Source organism: Sinocyclocheilus anshuiensis, unplaced genomic scaffold (genome assembly GCF_001515605.1).
Source record: "Sinocyclocheilus anshuiensis isolate Anshui unplaced genomic scaffold, SAMN03320099.WGS_v1.1 scaffold1318, whole genome shotgun sequence".
NCBI lineage: Eukaryota > Metazoa > Chordata > Actinopteri > Cypriniformes > Cyprinidae > Sinocyclocheilus > Sinocyclocheilus anshuiensis.
The window spans coordinates 296,309-318,510 of NW_015557160.1; the positions used below are offsets into that span (position 1 = coordinate 296,309).

The 22,202-nt window shown below is 38.4% G+C and overlaps 1 protein-coding gene and 1 pseudogene across 2 annotated transcripts in view; one reads left to right on the top strand and one right to left on the bottom strand.

Moving 5' to 3' along the window:
• The window catches only part of LOC107678290 (BTB/POZ domain-containing protein kctd15-like), an 11,038-nt gene extending 8,159 nt beyond the window's left edge, over window positions 1–2,879 (top strand). For both annotated transcript variants that reach the window (XM_016473509.1, XM_016473507.1), the window contains exon 5: window positions 2,652–2,879. In XM_016473509.1, coding sequence (XP_016328995.1) covers window positions 2,652–2,810 — 159 coding nt within the window. In that variant the 3' untranslated portion in view covers window positions 2,811–2,879. The remainder of the gene's footprint in view (window positions 1–2,651) is intronic.
• A 2,282-nt stretch (window positions 2,880–5,161) lies between these two features.
• Window positions 5,162–22,202, bottom strand: part of LOC107678291 (transcription initiation factor TFIID subunit 4-like) — a 46,852-nt pseudogene continuing 29,811 nt past the window's right edge.

Sequence of the window (22,202 nt, forward strand, 5' to 3'; positions counted from 1 at the left end):
TAATATAGTGTCACAAGCCTCTCAAGTATAAAAGCTTCTGTCTTACTAAAGACAGAATGAACATATCTAGCTAGAGTCTATATATGTTCATTCTGTCTTTAGTAAGAACTCTAGATATGGATGTATTTTATGAAAGGAATGGATTAAATACAAATTAAAGGTATATTTCACCCAGATTTCACTCTGTGGAATAGAAGATATTTTGAATACCGTTTTTGACCATACAATGAAAGTCAATGGGGTCCAAAACAACATTGGACTCATTAAATGGTCAGCAAACATGGAGGCATTTTCCAAAATCATCTTTTCTTCGTGAGGGGGGTAAATGATGAACATTTTTTTTTTTTTTTTTACATTTTTTGGTGCACTATCCCTTTAAGACAAATTTTCGAAATCCACTGGAAAAAGTTTGAAAATCACACAAAAAGAATGAACTTCAAAGTCAAAATTTGTGTATTAAAACTCGCTTCTGTAACACTGATGCAACCGAAACCTTACACGAGCCTCAATGCCGATATATGTTCTTGAAAAGAGCAATCTTTCTTTGTGCACGGTAGGCCCTTGAATCAGCTGCCGATTTCTTTCATACCTCATCTGTGCGCAAGTCGTAAGAAGTGTTCATTTTCTCTCCAAGTTTCTCAACTTCCAAAGTGAGGATAAGGGTGGACATTTTTTCTCAGGCCCTGTGCAGTTCAACTGATTCCTTCGTCTTTTTTTTTTTTGCAGAGGAACTTTTATCTGGCTCTGTAGCCCCGAGCCAGAACTTTCATTTTCATGTGAAGCACACTTGAAAGAAGTGCAGGAGTAAGTGAATACTCAAGGCTGCATGTATTGAATTTCAAAAAAATCTACAAGCACTCCAACAGATAAAACATTTCATTGGCTTTTTGCGGCGATGGGAATGACAGCGACAGCGGTCGCCCAGAGACGGCTCTCGGTGAGGGATCTCTGACAGTAGCCGAGATTGTGTGCATTGGGTTTGTAATGAAAGAGCCGGGCAGCTTCAGTGTGGGCTGTCAGTGGGGGAGCCTATTCTCATTTGACTCCGCATCAAACCCCTGTAAACAGCCCAGGGGATGTCTCGCTCCTTCTCATCCCGGGTGGATGGTCTGGAGTGAGAAACGTCTGAGGGTAATGCAAGCATGAAGTTGTTGATAGCACTGTTACTGAGATTGCACATTTTAAATGCGTCTTGTGAAGTAAATGCGTTAACTATGTGAAGTGCTGATAGAGTGGCATAAATAGGAGTTTACTTTCAAAAAACTCATACCGAGTTTCTCATATTCAACAGAGAACTCAAAATAGACAAAAATTCCCCTGGTTTCTTTAGGTCACAGAGAGACTGTTGCAGGTGTCGTCTTAATGTAATTATCAGAAGTGCTGATGGAGTAGCATAAATGGGAGTTTATTTTATGGAAACTTCATCTTAAAATCTCTAAAAGAAAAACTCCCCTGGTTTCTCTTAGGTCCCGGAGAAATGGTGCCAGAAAGGGTTGCCATCTTGATGCAATTATGTAAAGAGTAGCATAAATTATTTATTCCAAAAACTCAAAAGTTTCTCAGATTTAAAGGTGCAGTAAGCGATTTCTGAGAAACGCAGTTGAAAGTGGATCGGACCGAGCACCAAAACACACTTGTAGCCAATCACCAGTAAGGGGCGTGTCCAGTAGTGATGGGGGAGGTGCCTGTGTTGAATAGCATGTTCAGAAATTTGGGGCGGAGGCAAGATAGGGGTGTGATTCTTTTGGGCAGGAGTGTGTTTGTTTTGGTGATTTCAAATATCAACAGCATTTCTCAGAAATCGCTTACTGCACCTTTAACAGAACTTCTCTAAATAATAAAAATGCCCCTGGTTTGTCCTGGAGCGACAGTTTCAACATGGAATTTGTCTTGATGCAACTATGAAGCTCTGACAGAGTGGCAAAAATCATACTGAATTGCTCATATTCAATGGAGAACTTGAGCTGAAACGCTGAGGAAAAAATGTCCCCTGGTTTCTCTTAGGTCCTAGAGAGACTGTTGCAAAAGGTGTCGTCTTGATGCAATTATGCAAACTTATTTGAAGTGCTGACACGAGTAGCACAGATAGGAGTTTATTTTATGGAAAGCTTAATCTCAAAGTACTAAAAAACTCCCCTGGTTTCATCTAGGTCCTGGCGAGACTGTTGCAAATGGGTTCAGTCTGGAGCCGTCTTGATTTATTTAGGTGAAGTGCTAATATAGATCCATAAATAGGAGTTTAGTTCATTTATTTTATGGAAAGCTTCATCTCAAAATACTAGAAAAATCCCCTGGTCTCATTTAGGTCCTGAAGAGACTTTTTCTTAAAGGGTTCAGCATTCTATCTGTCGATGCAACTATATGAATTGCTTATAGAGCAGCATAAATTTAAAAACTCATTGTCCCTGGTTTCTCCTTGGTCCTGTAGGGACTGTTTCAAAAGGGTTCGGTATGGTGATGTCTTGTCAGAATTAGGTGTAGTACTGATACTGCGGTTCTCATATTGTGTGGAAAACTTCTCAAAATACTCAAAAATGGCCCTGGTTTCTCATAGGTTCTAGAGAGATTGTTGGTGTACTAATTCAACTATACGAAGTACTGAGTTTCTTATATTACAACAATATACTAAAAATGTCCCTGGTTTCTCCTAGGTTCTGGAGAGACTGTTCCAGAAAGGCTTCAGCATGGTGGCGTCGTGCGGCGGGGGTGTGGACTCCTCCCAGTTCAGTGAATACATCTTGAGTCGGGAAGACAGACGGTGTCAGACCAGCCACACACCCATCAGGATAAAACAGGAGCCTCTGGACTAGCCGGCTCTTGCACCAACCACAAACACCTCAGTCTGCTGTCAAAAGAAAAAAAAAATGCCAGTAGACAAATAGAAGACTTAATTTGCAAGAGTTTGCTTCAACTCTTCGGACTCCAAGAGGACTGAAATCTTAGTAAATGTATGAGTAATTTCATCAACGACCCCAAATCTGCTCCAAAAGATGCTTTACAAACCCAAACGAGTCACAGGATGGCTTTTCAACTATTGACCTCCAGTTGAACTTTTTAGCCATTTCTTTGGCTCTAGTCATGAAAAATGCATTCACTGATCTATATTACCACAGATCCATATCATAAGTTCGCCATTGTATGTGCGTAAAAGAGCGAAAAAAGAGGGACTCTACAAGGAAGTTGCGTTCATGGCGAGCGCACCTTCCGGCTAGAACACTTCTAAATGATGCAGCAGTCTGATCTCCAAGCTCCCGGGCGAAATTAACCACAAAATACAAAGTCTGTCATCTGATCCATTTTTAATCTAGATATCTAATGTTCTCATTTTCCAGTCTCATCTATGTAAATCAGTTCTTTTATGACCTACAGGTTTATTGCTGTTGTCTCGCTACATGAAGGATACGAGAGCAGTTCTCAGAAGTCATTTGGTTGTAAGTGCGGTCTGGAGTTGGCCGCACTGACGCTTTGACTTGAGGCTACATGGCGGCTAAAGCAGACGATCTGGTAATGCATTCAGTGCTGGGCAGAGAGGATAGAGCATGTCTAAAGGGAAACCTGGACTCATGTGGGAGAGCCTTTCAGATGGCATTGCTAAATCCTCCACTTTCTTTTGGGTGCCCGTTTTCTTCAAAACTAGTCGCTTCGGAACGTTTATTATACAGTGGGTACGGAAAGTATTCAGACCCCCTTAAATTTTTCACTCTTTGTTATATTGCAGCCATTTGCTAAAATCATTTAAGTTAATTTTTTTTCCTCATTAATGTACACACAGCACCCCATATTGACAGAAAAACACAGAATTGTTGACATTTTTGCAGATTTATTAAAAAAAGAGTGAAAAATTGAAGGGGGTCTGAATACTTTCTGTACCCACTGTACATAATTGCTTTGAGTAATAATTGCTTTGTAGATTCAATGCCCTGTGTGTCCAAAATAACATCTTGTTTGATGAAGGCACCTTTGGAAAAAATGAGTCAGATTGTTAATGAATGCAGCAGTCAGGGGCCGCTGCTCGGACCGCTGTAGAAGAGGGGAATTACTGTGCCCCTTAAGGCCTGGAGACGGAGGGGCTACGGGTCAGACTTCTTCTCCAGGAGTTAAGGTCACTTTCCCACAATCCCTTTTACTCACTCTCCCTTAGCAAAACATCGCAATCAGAGCCACTCGGAGAAAGACTGAGGGAGAATAAACTTGAAAGGTTAACTTGGTGGCTGGTAAACAGACTGAATTGCATAATGTGTTGTAAAAACGCACATTATTATTTCCAAGTCATTTGCCTCGCTATTTCAAAAGGAAGGTTGTTATGCTAAGTGTTGTCTTAACTGGCCAGCATTTCTTTTATGCTACGTATTCAGAATTCCTTGATTTGTTGTACATTGTACATAAAGGCTCATGGACGCTTAGCAGGTCCCCCTGAATGCAACTCGTCATCTCGCTGCTCTGCAACTGCCATTCGGTTTTCGGTTTCAAGGACAAGAACATTAAAAAGACGATTATCGGAGAAGCCATGTCGAACATTACATAAATCTTAATTTAAATACTGCTCTAATGGATGTTGTCTCATGTATATTGCAGTATGGTCCAAATGTATATTATTTAAATAAAACATTTTTTTGTAATGGATTATTATTGATATGAACTATAGTGGTATGTCAGGCATGTGCTTATTTGAATTGTTACATTCTTTTTGTAATCGGTGTTGATAAACAAACTTTTAATAAATTGTTGGCGTTCTTTCCCTATTTTAAACCACTGGCAGCATGCGAATGTGTCGGAAAAACTTGATACAAATGACAGGGAACATATTTAAAGTAAACAGCATGAACATGGTCAGGGTTAGTCAAAAACTCAGTGTGAAATGGAATATCGGAATAGAAAAAAAATGGTTTTATCAGTTGGTTGTTGATTGGATGAAGGCGGATCTAAATGTGAACTTGCAGTCTATTGTGAGAAAGGGGCGGAGTTTCAGTAGACTGAATGATTGGAGAAGTATGGCACATGTCAGCAGAAAGCAGCATGCCATTTCAACATAGGATTGACATTTTGATTAAAATGACATTTTGAACATGAAACAAATGGATGAATAGTTCACAATAGATCAATGACGGTTAATTTTCTGAACAAAACAATATTGAACTACAAAAAACAATTTTTTTAAAGAAAAAGAAAAGAAAAAGTAGGACAGGACTTGACGTTTTTAATCAGAAATTGAATCATGAAATGTGGGCAGTAAATACCAGAATAGAGTTTCACCTGAATGAGTTTTCAGTCAACTGTGAAAAAAAAGAAAAAAAAAAAGGCCCCAGGAATCAGGGCACATTTATTTGATCCTTTACTTGCTGGTTATGTTAACAGCATTATATTACCACATTAACTATAGGCAAAATTATAGGATGTAAGGATGTATTATGATTAACGTTACCAACAGCCTGTGTGGCCTAACTGACATCAGGCAAAAAAAAAAAAAAAAAAAGCATTTTGATGAAAGATTAAGGTTTTTTTTTTTTGGTTGTTTTTTCACAGTATGAAAGGTCATTTAAGTTAACAATTTTGATTCCATGTTTGACATATTAGGGTAAAACCACATCAAAGAAAGTCTTGGAAGAATTATAATTAGGAACTTTATTCTTTTACAAAAGTACAAATTTAATAGAGATGAGCACTTTTTTCCAAACCAACCAAACATTCAAAAATTGTTAAATTTAGCAAAAATAGAAATTCTAATAGATATGGGTTTTTTTTTAGACAAAAGACAATCCCTTGATCAACAATACTGTTTGTCCAAATGCCAGTACAAACAATACGAATTAAAACCAATCTGAGAGATGGAAAAAGATTTGCCTCAGATCTCAAAGGAATCATTGCACACGACATGACCGCTGACCGTCTCCCAACATACATCTGTACAACGCCAAAATGTAAATGTCAAACATGTCCTCTCCTACTGCATGTCATAAAGGGCAGTATACAAATATTCGGTATTTGAGACATAAAATAATGCCCGATGACAGATACTAAATTTATAGTGAACTTGAATTTCAAACACAAAAGTACATGATACAAAATGCGACAGTATTTTAAAATAATTACTGCAGTCCGTCAAAGCCACCCCATTTTGAATGTTTTTTTGTTTTTTTTTAAATGGTCAAATTAACAGCACATACAACCTGCCATTTCTCCACAAATAAGTTATGAGAGATCCTGCTCTAGAATCGTTGGTGAAGCGATGCATATTAGTATTAGCATATTAGATAATTCCGTGCCTTGGATTTGATTAAAAACAATGGTGCCGCAGGAGGGCCACGTAAGGCACCATTTCACAGTATACTTAACTCAGACACTAGTGAAACTGTACACCCCTATAACCCCACACTGAGTGTGCGAGACAAAACTGTCACTGAATTTCAAAAGACCATCCAATAGGATGAAAGACAGTCAGTGTTTTACAACACAGAGTTTCTTCATTTTGCAGAAATCAGTAACAAAAAAAAAAACCATCCTTAGAGACTTGAAGATGCGCTACATAAGTTACTAAAAATACTCCCGACTCGTTAAGACCTCTAAAACCAGGAACTTTGCATTCACATTTCCAGTGTCTCTATTGCAAATGAGGCTTTCAGTTAAAAACAAGTCCATCCGCTATTTATATAAAACAAATCTCAATCTCTATGCTGAAACGTAAAACCAGTCCGAGTTCAAGTTAATGAATAAAAAGATCAACATTGCTCAAAATGATGGCTCATTAATCCAAAACAAAGGGGAAATAAAACCATAAAAGGGTGACTCAGAGGGGAAAATCACATGGTGTCCACAGCCGCCGCCTTTTGGGCTTTTCCAGAACCTTCTCATCTCCAGAATGCCTACGTTTATAAGATTTACAACAACGCGCTCATACTGAACAAAGAGTTCATGCCACAGGTGAGTCTGAAGGCACAAACCGGAGATGAATGCGGAGAAGGAGAGGAAGACTTGAACATATTACTGAGAGTCAAGCAGGTGGAGTACCATTAGCGTGGATGATCTCATCCATCTCACTGGATCAGTGCTACTTCAGAAGGGCCTTGTAGAGCAGCATGGACCTGGCTGTGGTTCGCTCCTGCTCCAAGCAGAAGATCAAGTCCCTGAGGTTGACCCGGGTGACGCGCTGCCGGGTCTGCCGGACTGACGATGTAGAGGATGAGGTAGAAGCGGTCGCTGATCCGGAGGAGCCTGCAGGAAACTGAAAGGGAATAAGGAAAGAATTCATTAGGTCATTGTCGTTTTTCACTCATTTTTGACATGACAGGTTGATAAATGTTTGCCAAGGCTGTGATTGATGATAAACGGTTGCTACATTTAGTAGGCTGTCAAATCACTTTTATTTTATATTTTATTTTATATTTGTAATATGATTTTTATTTTATTTAACCTTAAACCACCTACAGTTATACAAACAAGCTGAATTATTTGAAAAAAAAACAAAAACCTTAATATTAATAAATGTTACTAATTTTTAAATGTCATGGCTTATAGCATTAAATTATCTTTGGTTTTCTTCTATGGGTGGCAAGGCACTGTCAAAAGATCTCTGGGTTAAAGTTGTGGACAGGCACAAGTCAGGAGATGGATAAAAAAAAATTCAAAGGCCTAGAAGCACAGTGAAGTCTATTATTAAGAAGTGGAAGGTATTTGGTAAAACACAGACCCTCCCTGGATCAGGACATCGCTCCAGACTGGATGAAAGAGCCAGGAGGAAACTGCTCAGAGAGGCGACCAAGAGGCCTACAGCAACTCTGAAGCAGCTGCAGGAATTTATGACAAAGAGTGGTCATTGTGTGCATGTGACAACAATATCACATGCAGTCACGAGTGAGCTTTGCCAAAACACACCTTGAAGATTCTGGGGCAGATGAGATTAAAATTGAATTATTTGGCCTCAACACCAAACAATAAATCCAATCCAGCTCACCATCCAAATATCAGCATTCCTCCAGTAAAGCATGGAGGTGGTCATATCCTGTTATGGGGGTGTTTCTCTGCAGCAGCGACTGGAGCACTTGTCAGGATAGAAGGAAACATGGAAATAATTCTTGAGTACAATCTGCTGCCCTCTACCAGAAAGTTGTCAATGGGAAGAAGGTTTACCTTCCAACGTGACAATGAGCCAAAGCACTAGGGATGGGTATCGTTAAGGTTTTAACGGTATTACTACTCTTATCGATACTGCTTATCGATTCGGTACTTTAACGGTATTCTTATCTGTACTTTTTGTTTTATATATATATGACTAGGGATGGGTACCGAAACTCAGTATTTAATCGGTACCGGGGCTAAATTATGAAAGACCGGAGTCAATCGATCAAATACACACACAAAATATGTCCAAATGGCCGGATGGGCGAGTATTTACTTAAACACAGTTTATGTCTTAAGTGGAGGAGAACAGTTGGGAGAAAATCCGATGTGTGTCAATATATTGTCTTAAAGTGACAGACTGGCGCTTGGGCCATCGGGGAAAATGACAGCACTGTTTATTTCATTTCATTTGTTTTATTGTATTTGTCAGTTTGTTTTACTTTGTTTCTTTGTTCATGTTCTTACTGTATCTTATGTATAAAAATTTAATGAAATGAATATAAAACATCAATTTGTAAATGCACCAGTGTGCAGGCATTTTTAGTGTTTTATACATAAGAGTCCATCTTCGTTTCAGGCTGCAAAGCAACAAAATGTGATTATTTTAAAGAGGGGTGATTCTTTTCTACACCCATTGTAAAATTGTAACAATTTTTTATTTCTTTTTTAAATTATTCTTCTCAAAGTTTTGATTAGGTCAGATTTTTTTTGTGTAAATTTAAAATAGTAAAAAGGTTCATTTTTAGATAATTTAGGTTCACATAGTTTTAGCTTTAAAAAAATAAAAAATAATAATTCATATCACCCAAAATTAAAGCAGCAAACAAATGAGAAGTCTTTGTGCTACCTAAATCTGAGACAAGCCAGCCCAACTTTGGTTTGATTCCATAATGTGAGCATTTTTGCTATTAATTCCTAGCAGTCGTCAAAGATCCTCTGGTTTTGTGCTTTTGTCAGCACACCTGCACAACATGTGATCATCTGTTCTCAGCTGGAGGCTAGAGAACCACACCTCACGCCCCGGGCAGCAGACTTTTGATCTCAACTACAGTATCTCAAAGCACTTCATCTTCAGACTCCACTCCAACAAATGAGTGTGTGAAAGAGTGAGATCAGACCATTAAAATAAATCTACACTTATATATTACAAGTCAAGACAATGAAACGGAGGGCTCACAACCAGCCGTCGCCACATTAAGATTATGCACACAGTCCACCTCGAGGGAAAAGACCTTCCATCTAATTTACAGGAGGAGGGAGGCAGATGGCATGTGTATCGTATTCATCAGCCGTACAGGAGGTCTATAGCGTGACATCAGTCAGCTGGAATGAGGTTAGGGTCTCCAGCCTTCACTGAATACTAATACATGAGAAGGTGTAAGACGGCCTCCGGGCACAAAACACACACCACACCCTACAGAAACAACCTGCAGCTTTGTGGGATCTATATCACCCTCATACATGCTCTTACACACCCTGGATGATTCCGACTCTCACACACACCCAGGGCTGGGAAAGCTCACAACAAGTTTACGTGGGCAGGTTGGTGCGCGGCCTTGTAGGTTGTTAATGTTAAGCCATTATTTGAAAATTGTCAGGAGCACTTTAAGGGAGGAACGAAATGCAAAACTGAAATCAGAGATTAATGCCAAAATGTTCACTCATAGCCACACCCAGAAGAGGCCGTTCAGGAAGTTTAGTACAAGTGATCAAGTGATAGTAAGCCTCTGGTTACATATTGCACACACTTAAATAAACCTGAGCATTGGATGCCGTATGTGTGCGGAGACAAAAAAAACATAAGCTAGTGATTTCACATCCAATGCAATGCCACGCAATAGTCAACAAACGTCAAAACAACAAACACTTGTGAATGAGGTCTTAAAAACAGACCCGCTGCATTTAGTTATTTCAAATAAATGGGTCAATGATATGAAGCTCATATTTTCAATATTACAAGTTCTTCTAAATGAAATTAATATATGCAATGACTCAAGTACACCTCTTCTATAATGAAAATGTTTTGCCATTCTTAATTAAAATTAATTTGATATTTTTTGGACGTGCATGAATAAAAAAAAATGTCAGGGTGGTAAAAAGGTCCTAATATTACAATAAAGAAAAAAGACATTTAAAATGAAATTTGTGAAAGAAAATCTACTAGGCATGTAGTGCAACCAAACCAATGTTATTGTTAATTAAAACTATTAAAAATAAATAATATTAAAAAATATTAGATGAAAGATAGTTGCTAAGGAAACATTTCTCATTTTCGTTTTAAGTACTAAAATTACTAAAACTGAAATAAATTAAAGCCAAATATGTAAACAAAAACTAAAATAAAATTACAAAAAACTAAAATAAACTGAAACTATTAAAATAAAAGCAGATATCAGATAATTTGATCTTTTTATTAAAAGGCAAGGTTAAATCAGGTTGTAAAATGTTGTGGTGTGACTCCCCAAAAACCAAAATGATATTTATAAATGAATAATTCATGACATTTGCAAAACATACCTTTTATCTTTAAAAACACTTAAACTAAAAATAATTAAGATATTAAGAAGATTAAGATATTGAATACATTCACATGTATTCAAGAAAACATTACTTTTTACGTGATGGTTACACCACATGACATATTATGAGTCATTAAATTGAAACTATAATGAATACACAGTACATTTCTAAGAACTTGAAACCTGCTTTAAAAACTACATTTTTATAAAGCCTTTTTTTTTTATTTTTTATCGTGGACACTTATTTATCATTGACCCATAATAAAATATTAACAAAAAGCAAAACAGTCATTATCAGTAAAATAATTAATTTTCAAAAGTAAAAATCCAATATGCAACCAGCTAAACTCTAGCCTTTAGTAAGAGACAGTTCTACTTGCTCAACTCGACATTGCAGTACAGGAAGACTGCGTTTCACAGTTAGCATGTGTGGGTGAACACGCTCAGGGCATTTTGCCACTATCCTAGTGGTGCGTTAAGAGATGGAGCTTGTTAAGCCTGCATAAATGTGTAAAGATATGGATGAATATATTACAGATGTGAGCATGAACGTGCCCCAGGCGCTGAGAGAAATTTATTTTTTTAAACCACATTAGCTGTGGAGTGGAATGTGTAGGGTGCACAAGCTATCTTTTCGAGTGTCATTAGGGTTAAAGTGTGTTGTTAACCCTTGAGTTGTGTTTGCGTGTGTTCACTGTGTGTAGGACAGCAAACACCTCCAGAGGAACTGATTCCAAACCCTGAAGAGATTACACTTTCTGTAAGTTTCTGTAGGTTTCTGAAAGCCATGAAATGAGCAGAACGGCATGAAACGTATCCTTCAACCAGACGTAAATGTCTTAAAATCTTCAAAACAAGCACAGGTCATGTGAGAAGCAGCACCGCTCCAAAGCTACCCTAGAATTGAGAAGCCCTTCAATTCAAAGTGCCCAAACCACCACACAGAAAACCCTCTCCAGACAAAATGGAGAGGGAAAAAACCTTATTACTCCACCTTATTCCTCCAAACGACTGTGAGCACTTCTGGCCTCTAAAGGTTAGAGAGTGCCTGAGGGTGCTGTGTGTCTCCAGCGTTTGGGGAAATGACTCTCCTTGCCTCTGCACGAACACAGCCCAGTCTCTGCAGAACTACCGCCCTGGGCTATGCAACCCTGCTCTACTTCACTTTAACCCTATACTAGCCAGCTTTTTGATGGTGGCCTTTTACTTTGATCCAGGACCATCTAACCTTGTGCAATTATAAAACTATGAGACATATGGCTGGGTTTCAAAACAGACCGCTTCAACCACAACATCTTCATGGTTCTTTAAAGAAGATCCAGAGTTGTGGTCGCATACATTTTTTAAAATAAAGGTTCTTTATTGGCATGGATGGTTCCATGAAGAACCTTTAGCATCCATGGAATCTTTCCACTGCACAAATGGTCCTTTATAGCAGATAATGGTTCTTTAGATAATTAAAATGTTCTTTACACAAAGAAAAAAATTGTTCTTTTAAGAACTTTTCAATGAAAGATTATTTGTGGAACCCACAATAGTTCTTCTATGCCATTTCTGCAAAAAGTGTAAGATGGTACTATGAAAGCTACTGTCTAAAATAACAACATAAGAGTATAAGACTGTGGTCATTTCCCAGCCCATTTACAACACAATCCCAGATTGTGGTTCAGTATGTATTAACCATGGATTAAATCTGTAAACTAGTTGACACTACACATAATTAAAAAGTCTTGCTTTGGGGAAGGGGAATTTCTAATTAGAGAAATAGTGGCAAAGCTGCAGTTCCTTTGCCTCTAGTAAAGTTGAGGAGCTGAGGGGTAGAGCTGGGATAAAATCCAGGCCTGCGGCCCCAACCAAAACACAAGCATGTGAGGCTTTGTGGTGTTCCATCATTACCCCACCACATAATTAACTACAGACACAACAAAATGTACCATAATGTATGCATGCTAGTCCAACTGATGAAGATACTACCACAAACCCTTAACCAACCCTGAACCCAAAATGCCAACAAATACTTTTCAGATAGGCTGTTTTTCCTCAACCTTCAGTATAAGAATCAAATTGATAGCGTCAACCACTGATGAATCTAAAAAGCAGAAAAAAAAAATAGATTCTCTGAAGATAACTGATATTCTGGGTGGTTGCTATGACTTTTCTTGGGTGTTTTGAGTGATTTTATCAAGTAGCTATGCAGTTGCTAGGGTGTCCTGGCTGTTTTTTGTTTTTTTTAGCACACTGCTGTGTGGTTGCTAAAAAATATCCAAATAAACAGAAAGCCCCTAAAAACCACAACTAATAGCTAAAATTACCTAGAATACTTCTAACAACCATATAAAACATGCTATCTGTTCAGGGTGATTTTTACCATGTTATGTGGTTGCTAGGGTGTTCTTGGTGGTAGCTTACCACATTACCAATTAAAAGAACCCACCTCAAGTCTGCAGTCCCTAGATACAGCACACATTTTAGTCAATGGACCAGGCATCTATAATTTTCATATCAATGCAAGAAGTTTTCAAACCTGCTATGATCATTGCTAATAACCATGAAATATACAATGAACACCAATTCAGAATAAATCAGCCTCAGAAACCACTAGGAAAATTTTGAATGCAATGCAAAAGTGCATCATGTATGCCAAACACTCGGGTCAGAGGATGTCAGAAGATGCCACATACTGTCGCCTCTGGCTTGCTTAGTTGGGGACACTTCATTTCCAGCGATACCGTTGACTTGATTGCAAAGATACTATTTAAACTGAGCTGGATGTTGACATCACTGAATTCAATGATGAACTGTCTTTAACTGAAAAATTTGTGTTTACTATTGTCATTTTGCATTATTGACACTATTTTCCTAATTAATGCTGTTCAGTTGCTTTGACACAATCTGTATTGTTAAAAGCGCTATATAAATAAAGGTGACTTGACTTGACTTGACTTACTGTGATTCATCTCCTCCAGACCTCTCCAACTCTGATTTTTTCAGGATTAAGCATAATTTAAGTGTCTAATTTGACACCCTGGCAACGTAAATCTGTCGAATTTGTGTGGTAAATATCCATGCTGCAGATTCACAACTATTCTGCACACGTTTTAGAATCAGCATATCCCTTTCTTGCCCTCTTTCACTCTCTCAGCACAAAGAATATTTTGCTTCCGGCAGCACTTGCGGGAGAACCAACATTCTGCCTACATCAGAATGTAGGTACATTTCGTACATTTCCGTACGAAATGTACGGCCACTGTCAATCTAATATATATATATATATATATATATATATATATATACACAGTGGGTAGGATATTTTTTTTTTAAAGGAAATCACAAACTAGAATCAGCCATTTTGTTTTTATTCTTATAGTATCAACTAACGAACGCTATTGAATCCTTGGATAAGACAAAGTGCTTTGGTTAATAAACTCCAGTAAGATTTACATTTAAGGTTTAGATGCTAATGCTTAAAACACAGGTAGATATCAGCCTGTGTGACTTACGCGAGGTTGTAACTTGTTCCAACTGATGAAATGGAGTGCGAATAAACTAAATGCAAGGAAGAACATGGAGAAACGGGAAGGAAAGCAATAGAGAGAGAAAGGAGAGAAGTGGTAGAATACGACTTGAATTTAATATTTCATGATTGCCTGAAGGACTTTTCACAGATCAATGTGACTCTGTACCCAAGCCAGTGTCAGCCAGAGAGCACCAGGAGAAAGCAAAAAGTGAAAGAGAGAGAGAAAACAGTTGAAAGTATGAGAGATATATAGAGTAAAAGACAAAGAAAAGAGTTAAAGAAGGACAAGCATAAAAAATTAACGCAAAAAAAAACAAGAGCAAGAAAGTGACGGTGAAAGAAATATTTGGCTCATTGGTTCAGGAGACTGTTAGTCTTCTAAACACCAGTGTGTGTTTGCTCCATGAGAGATGCACCCTCCACTGAATCCGTGCCGGTGGGCTTCGCCAGAGGCACACATTACCTCCATTAATGGGTTTCCATTTGAGCAGCAGAAAGGAAGCCAATAACCTATCCACACTAATGGATTAGTCTACATGTAGGCAACCTCTGCAGCTAATCTTGGACCAACTGTTTTCTTTCTTCACAAAACAAACATAAGAAACAAAGGATGTCACCATATGTGGGAACAAATGTGAAATTACTGAAAAAAAGAAGGTAGAAACTCTTGTCAACAGCTATATCAGGCCAATGTATCCAAAAAGCCTCCTTGTTCTGATTGGCGTAACTCAAGCCAACTTTCACAAAACTTGCAGTTGGAGGGAACTTGGTGTTGTTCTTCCACGGCCATCATGAACCAATAAACTTACCATTTTAATTAGTGAAGATTAACAAGGGAGGTAATTCATTTCTGAGATGGGCATCTTAAAAGCGCCAAAGGCTTGACTTTGTTGATGGAGCCGAATGCTTTTTCATTGATGTGGGCAAAATAGAGGGGCATCATTATAAGCTAGCGAAAAGCATGCACTTGCATTCTAAAAGAGTCGATGGCTGGAAACATTCCTCTTTGAGGGCTATTGTGATGTTATTATTGGAACTAAATGTAGAGCACCTTCTTCGTTTCACCAAACACCCCACAGAACCTTCATTAGCTGTAACAGGTACAAAAGACGAAACGGTGCTATGCTAAGAGTGACTATACAAACAAGCTGATCAAAATCCAGGAAACAAAGAACAGGAAGTAGGAAAAGTAAAGCCGTTGTGTTACCGAAAATTGAAATCGTCATGTCTGAGGCAAGCTGAACATGAACAGGTCATGAAAACTGAAATGTATGGTAGGGCTGCCATTCGGTAACTGCAAAAGGGCCCCAGCAATGGGAAAAAATAAATATGTTCTTACGAGCCATGTTTCTTCTTTTCTCCTACATCCAGACAGGTATACAGTTAGATGTTATGTTTGAAGCCAAGATAAGGTCAAATGCATTTATAGTCTGACCAAGTTGCCAATCTGAGCATCATCGAACCATCATGTGAAGCTCTCAAGCACACAGTAGGAATAGTAAATTCCATCTCCTTCATCCTTCAAGGCACTTTTCCTCATGGAGAATGATGCAATATTCCACTCCTCACACTTCAAGAGTTTTATAACAGTATTCCAAGAAGAACTGAAAATGTTCTGGAGGCCACGCTCTTCATTTGATCATAGCTACATACTGCAAGGGATTTTCCGTTTTGTCAACTCCCTGTACAAACTACAGTAAGTCCATCGAGTGCTACACACTGCTTGTGTTTTGTTCATTGACTTCAAAGCGTTCTATTATGTTGTGCATTACAAAAGTTAGCATTACATTTATTTACCACAATGAAACATAACAGTAATATTCAGATCTACAATTAAACATTTAAAGGATAAATTACGGTTATAAAATCACTATTAATTGCATAAAACAATAAGAAGATCATTGCAAAATCTGGCTCCAATAATTTTAAAAAAGTGATAATATTTCTGCCATATCTTCAGTCGAATTTTACCTGAAAGCAACAAGACTGCAAATAGCCCTCCAATTTAAAATCCTTTTCAGTCTGACAATAGGATTTATCTGGGTTGAACAAATAAACCCAATTTGACCTCCCTTAATATATTGGATGAAAAAATGCCTGTCAAAGCAGGAGTTGATCAATACAAAATTAAGAAAAATAGAACTCATCATCACTCTTACAAAGCCCTAACCACTAACAAAGACCTTCCTCTTCTTGCAATGGTAGCCTGGGGTCAGAAAGAGGCAATTTTTGGCATTACGTTATTCCATGCAACCCCTACAAACTGATAACAGACTCTTCATGCTCCTTCTTATCATGTCAAAACACATGCAGATAACCCACAGATAGCACACACAAGACTCATCACATATCCACGCATGAAAAAACACTGGAGCTCCAATCAACCGGCAAAATCTGCCACAGGAAACAAGAGAATCTGTGCAAATGTTATATTAATGATATAACTTTACACAACGGTAACAAACCACAGAGATAAAGCATGTGTAGGCCAAGGTGAAGGCATGTAGGGACTAGGCTTGCCGCGATAGACGGTGCTGACGGTGATACCGGTGTTAAGCCGCAACACCGGTTACGTCACTTGCCCACCGCGTCACCGACCCCTGTTTTATATATAGGCTAAAGTGAGTTTGACGTTGTATTTTGTTGCTGCATTCAAGCAATTGACGCCTAACTGCTGCTAATTCAAAAGTAAAAGTAAAATGCGCACGTCAATTTTAAGACTATTTAAAAGCGACGGAAAGCGAAGAAAAGAGGGAAAATTCAAACGAACAATTGCTTTACGCCGAATTGCCGCTATTTCAAAGTGATTAACCGGTGGGAAAATTTCCTCACAGTCACAACCCTAGTAGGGACTGAAAATGGGAGCCTTATGGGAACCTGAGGAACAGACGTCTAAATGAGAAAAGCAATTAAGAGAAAAGACATTTATTAGATTTATGTTAACAAATTTACATTCTGAAAAATTATTTATCTGAATAGAACAAGACCACAAAAAAGATTTGAGAACAAAGACATTTAGCGCATAATAATTTCATAATAATTCTAGCAAAAATAAAACGCTATTGCTTGGCTTAAGACTACATAAAATAAGCTGAACAGCACTAGTCCCTGTTATGAAAAAGTGCTCTGGATATTATGCAATTAAGGATACAATTATATTACATTTCTGCCAATACCAATAAGACGATATTAAAATTCTATTACTATTTTGTAAAAAAAAATTAAAAAATCTAAAATCAATTGTTTTAATACTACAAGTGAATTCAGGATTGTTTTTTTTCTTTTTTGATTTGCTAAAGTATTGCAACATACATCTGAGTGAAACGGAGTATAGAAAAGGAAAAAATTAGCATTTGGACATGGTTCTATCGAACAGTTGTTGAACTGGAGGAGGCTGATCTGAATGAGAGTTAGATGCAGTTGATTGTAAAAAAGGCAGAGTTTAAGCAGACAAAATGATAAGAAAAGTCTGTTATTAGCCATCAAAGAGAAGTTTCTTCTGCAGTTTTCACCAGAAGATTGAGTTAAGGCATTTTAAGAATAAAAAAACAAAAAAACAAAAACAAGATCATTTCAAAAATAGACCACGTGAAACTTCATTTCATGCAAGCTTTTATGAGCATGTTAGATGACGGCAAATGTAACCTAAATGTAAAAATTAGGAAAATTATAATAAATAATGAAATATCCAACAATATCAATCGATATTAGGGCTGCACGATAAATCGCATGCGATATTTAACATGCATCTTGTCAGAAATCCGGTTCTGTAATCAGCGGTAAATCTCCATCACCTGCGGGCCGATATCATTAATAAATATTAAAAAGTATTGATCGACTGTGCATCTCTATCTGTAATTTGTCTTTGTGGTCCAGAAAAAGAAAGTCATATAGGTTTAGAACAACATGAAGGTGAGTAAATGGTGACAGGATGTTAATTTTTGGGTGAACGGTCCCTTTAATGATACATACTGAACAAGAGCATACTCTTCAGTTCAATGACTGGCAATGTTTAAACTCCATGCCACTGCTGCTAAAAGCTGAGCTTTGGTAGTGCTCATTACTGGCTACACATTTCAATCTGCCTTTGGTATTCCATATCTGCCCCCACGTCCACCTCCCTCCCCCCATTCAGTCTCTGCCCTCTGGCCGATCTGGCAGAGGGGGAGATTTTAATTGTGGCTATAGAACTCTGCACGGTTCTTTGCCTGTGAGCGAGCCCTCACTTCAGTGAGTGAGAGCTTGCTTTAGTGATATTGGGTCCAGTCCATCCCTTCAGGCTGCTTTTAATGGCCCTCTCCTCTCTTTCATAGCCGGGGCTGAGATTGTTTTCCATGTGATGCCTGTTAATTCTGCTGCAGGGAAGGGCAACCGTATATCCATCCTCCTTTTTTGTTCTTCTTGCTTTCCGTCTCCATTTTTCCTTCTCACAATACTTGCTTTTCTCGACTTGAGCTGAAAGTTAAAGCCAACATGTGACACTTACGGAATGCATGCGGGACGAGAAGGTGCTCGTGGTTGGTTGGCATTAAGAATCACTATAATGATAACTATATTTGCATCCACACCAACGCACAATAACGTTCTGTTTATTTATAAGCATGTGCTTCACTTTTGTGGTCTGCCACTTTAAATGCTCAAGCACTTTAAAGCAGGATGGGATCTTATTGGCTGTCAATGTTTTTATCGTTCATCAGCTGGGAAAAAAAAATCCTTTTGAAAGTAATTCCAATGTTATCGTTATAGTAGTGGTGTGGACTCTGCTATTCTTTTAAATTTAGAACCCATCCTTTTCTCAACTCAAGCTAAAAGGTCAATTCAACGTTGCGAACTGAGAAGAATCTCATGGTTCGTTGGTGTCAAGAATCATGGCGATCTTCAAGAATTATATTAGTAATAACACAAGAAGTGCACCAGACACAATATGAAAACATCTTTTCTTCCTCTTTTTCCACATGGATAGTTTCTCAATCTGTCATCCTCTCCATCCCCCTGGCCTCAGGACTGGGATGAACATGTTAATATGGGCTACCCATGTTAGGACAGCTCAACTCTGAACCCTCATGTGTGATCTGCCCACAGGCTCAGTCTGGTATGCAGGCCCACAGGAACTCAGCGGCCTTTATTACAGCATGCCCTAAAACTCGCCCTTCAGAAACGTCCTCATCACCTGCCCTTGTGACTAATCTACCCTTGAGCATTCCTGCAGGGCTGCCCTCTGGCTAGAATGCTTCATCAACCCAAAGACAGACGGAATAGCAATCAAACAACAAACCGCCTCGAGAGCATCGAGGCCAGACAAAGGGCAAGCAGAAAACAGCACCTATTACTCAACCGCTGCAAACAAGAACTTGAGTATTTTATCTCAACGAAGATCCCTGCAGAATGACACCGCAGGAAGCTTTTATTTAGAAGCGAACGGGGAGCAAGGACGAGGTATTTTGCTGTCAGGAAGCAGGGGTGGGGGAAGAATGAGTGGAGCCATTATGACATGGCTGCCTCCCGCTTCGGGCCATGCTGCCCTTCAGGCACATTGCTGTGGAGATGAAATCTCTGACTGGACCCTTCAGAGCAGGCCCAGCCACAGACCCCTGGGCGAGGACCGACCCCTTTAGAAAAGTCATATTCACTTTGCTCCACATCGAGGGGGTGTGTGCGAGTTTCTGTGCACGTGTTGGGAGGGGGGCACCGCCGAGGGCAATGTTGAGTTGGAAGTGAAAGACAGAAATGATGGGCTGAAAATTAAGAGAGAAGACATCTCTTTGCCTTCATTCTGGACGTGTGAGATACAAACGCTTGTACCTGTGATGCCAAAAAGTCATCTGCGAAAGCATCAGGTTTGCTGATCTGTTTTGGTTATGTTATATGTGGGTGGATGAAGGTAATCCATAGTGAAAGAGGTCGGCAGTGCATTCATAGAGCAGAAATAATGCTTTTATTTGGTTATTTATAGCTCTCCATAAAGGGACATTTAGTGCCCTCCACAGCAGCAGATTGCTGCAATGCAAGTAAAAAGAAGATCTAAGCCATGTGGCGGGTCATTAGAACACAGTCCCTACTGTTATCGTTGATAGTATTAATGATTGTTTATGAGCGATATCATCTGACATGTCTCTTATTGATAATATGCCATAGGCAGTAGCATGTGAAGTCACAGTATTCACATAGAACTGAAATGATACTTGCTTGATTTACTAAATTAGAACAAATAAGCTTCGCTCAAGCAAAAAATGTAGTGAGTATGTGACTGGTTGGGGCATTTGTTATGGCTATACATTTTAATCTTATTAGTGCAATAGTCAGGTTTCCGAAGACAATTTAATACAAGCTCAGAAGAAATAATGTTACTGGCGGAAACACATTGCCAAATTCATTTTTGTAATAAAAAAAAAAAAAAATGTAATTCATATTTAATAGCTAAATTCCAGATGAAAAACTAGACTAATCAAAAATCCTGACAAGATAGATACATCAATTAGGAACTTACAGAAAACAAATCAGGACAAACTAGAGAACAAAAATCAGGGCCAAATGTTTATATTTTATAAACTTATTTGGGGTCATAAAATTTTGAAATGTTTTTGAAACAAGTCTCTTGTGCTCACCAAGGCGGCATTCTTTTTATGAAAATACAGTAAAAAAAGTAATACTGTGAAATAATAAAACAATCTAAAATAACCTATTAACAAGTATAAAATGCTGATTCAGTGGTCAATAAAATGTTTTTTATTATCATCAATATTGCTGCTTATTATTTTGTGGAAACAATGTTACATTTTTTTTTAGGATTAATTGATTACATTATACACTTATTAAATTTATATTATATTTTAACACACCAATAGTTTTACCTTTTTTCTTTTTTTTTTTTTACAACATTTGCAGTGCTTTGTAATTCATTCTCACACAAAAGTACACAATCTTGTAGTCTTTATTACATTTCATGCTTCTATTTAATGTTTGTAATGTGAACCATTTTAGACTTGGTTAGTTTGGTTTATGGCTTTGAACTTTTTTATCACTTTATTAAAGAACAAAAAAAAAGAGAAAAATATTAAAGCAACCAAGGCCATTGAAAAGCTGGGCGGTCACTGCCGCACTATTTTATACTTCTGTAGCAAAAGCTTAAAATCTTGCCAATGATGACAACAATTTTGTATTTTTAAGTACAAAATTGTATTCTTAAGTCTTCTTTTGCAATCAGTGTTTTGAATATTTGCTGGGTTTGAAGAAAACCTTTCTTGAGACTTTGTAAGGGAAACATCTTACACTTCAGGAGCTGACATGCTTTAATCCACTTGGCATTGGCCCACATGAACCTTAGAATGGAGGTCCATTTAAACAAGGTCGCGAGGGTCTTACCTCTGCACCTGCTGAGGCCCCAGGAGAGTCAAGCTTGCGTTTCTTGCGGGGTCCGATGGCGGCTAGGGCTGTGAGGTTGGCATCCCGCTGTCTCATCTGGGCGAGTTCCTGCTGCTGCATCTGAATGGCAAGAACATTCAATCAATATTAACTGCATGAACGCTATATCAAAACCATTCATGCGAAACAGACAATTTATACATTGTGTAGGTCTGTGAATAACAAGTTCCCAAATAAATATTACTGTGTATCACATTCCCTTACTTGAATTATCATTTTCAAATATTTGTATGCTGTGTATTTTACATTCATTCCAAACTGCCCCGAAGAGCTCTATAGAGCAAATGAAGCTCCAAACATCATGCACAGCTTCAATGCAGCAAATAACTCAGAGCTTTCGCCATATCTGGGTGCTTAATTCAATTTCTTTCCACGAGGGAACGAGGGAGAAAGTGAGTGAGTGTTTGAGAATGAGAGAGCGAGCGATTTTCAAAAAGCACAGCCCGCAGGTAAAGTCATCTCACACTAGCAGGCAGTGACAGAGCCAGCCATGCCGGTAGGGGGCTGCACGTCCTCTGTTCCCCCGCTCGGAGTGAGCACTGCCGGGCACAGAATGCAGAGAGAGTCCTCACCCTGACACTCACACCACTGTGGCCATGAACTCGCGCAAAAAAAAAAAAAAAACCCCC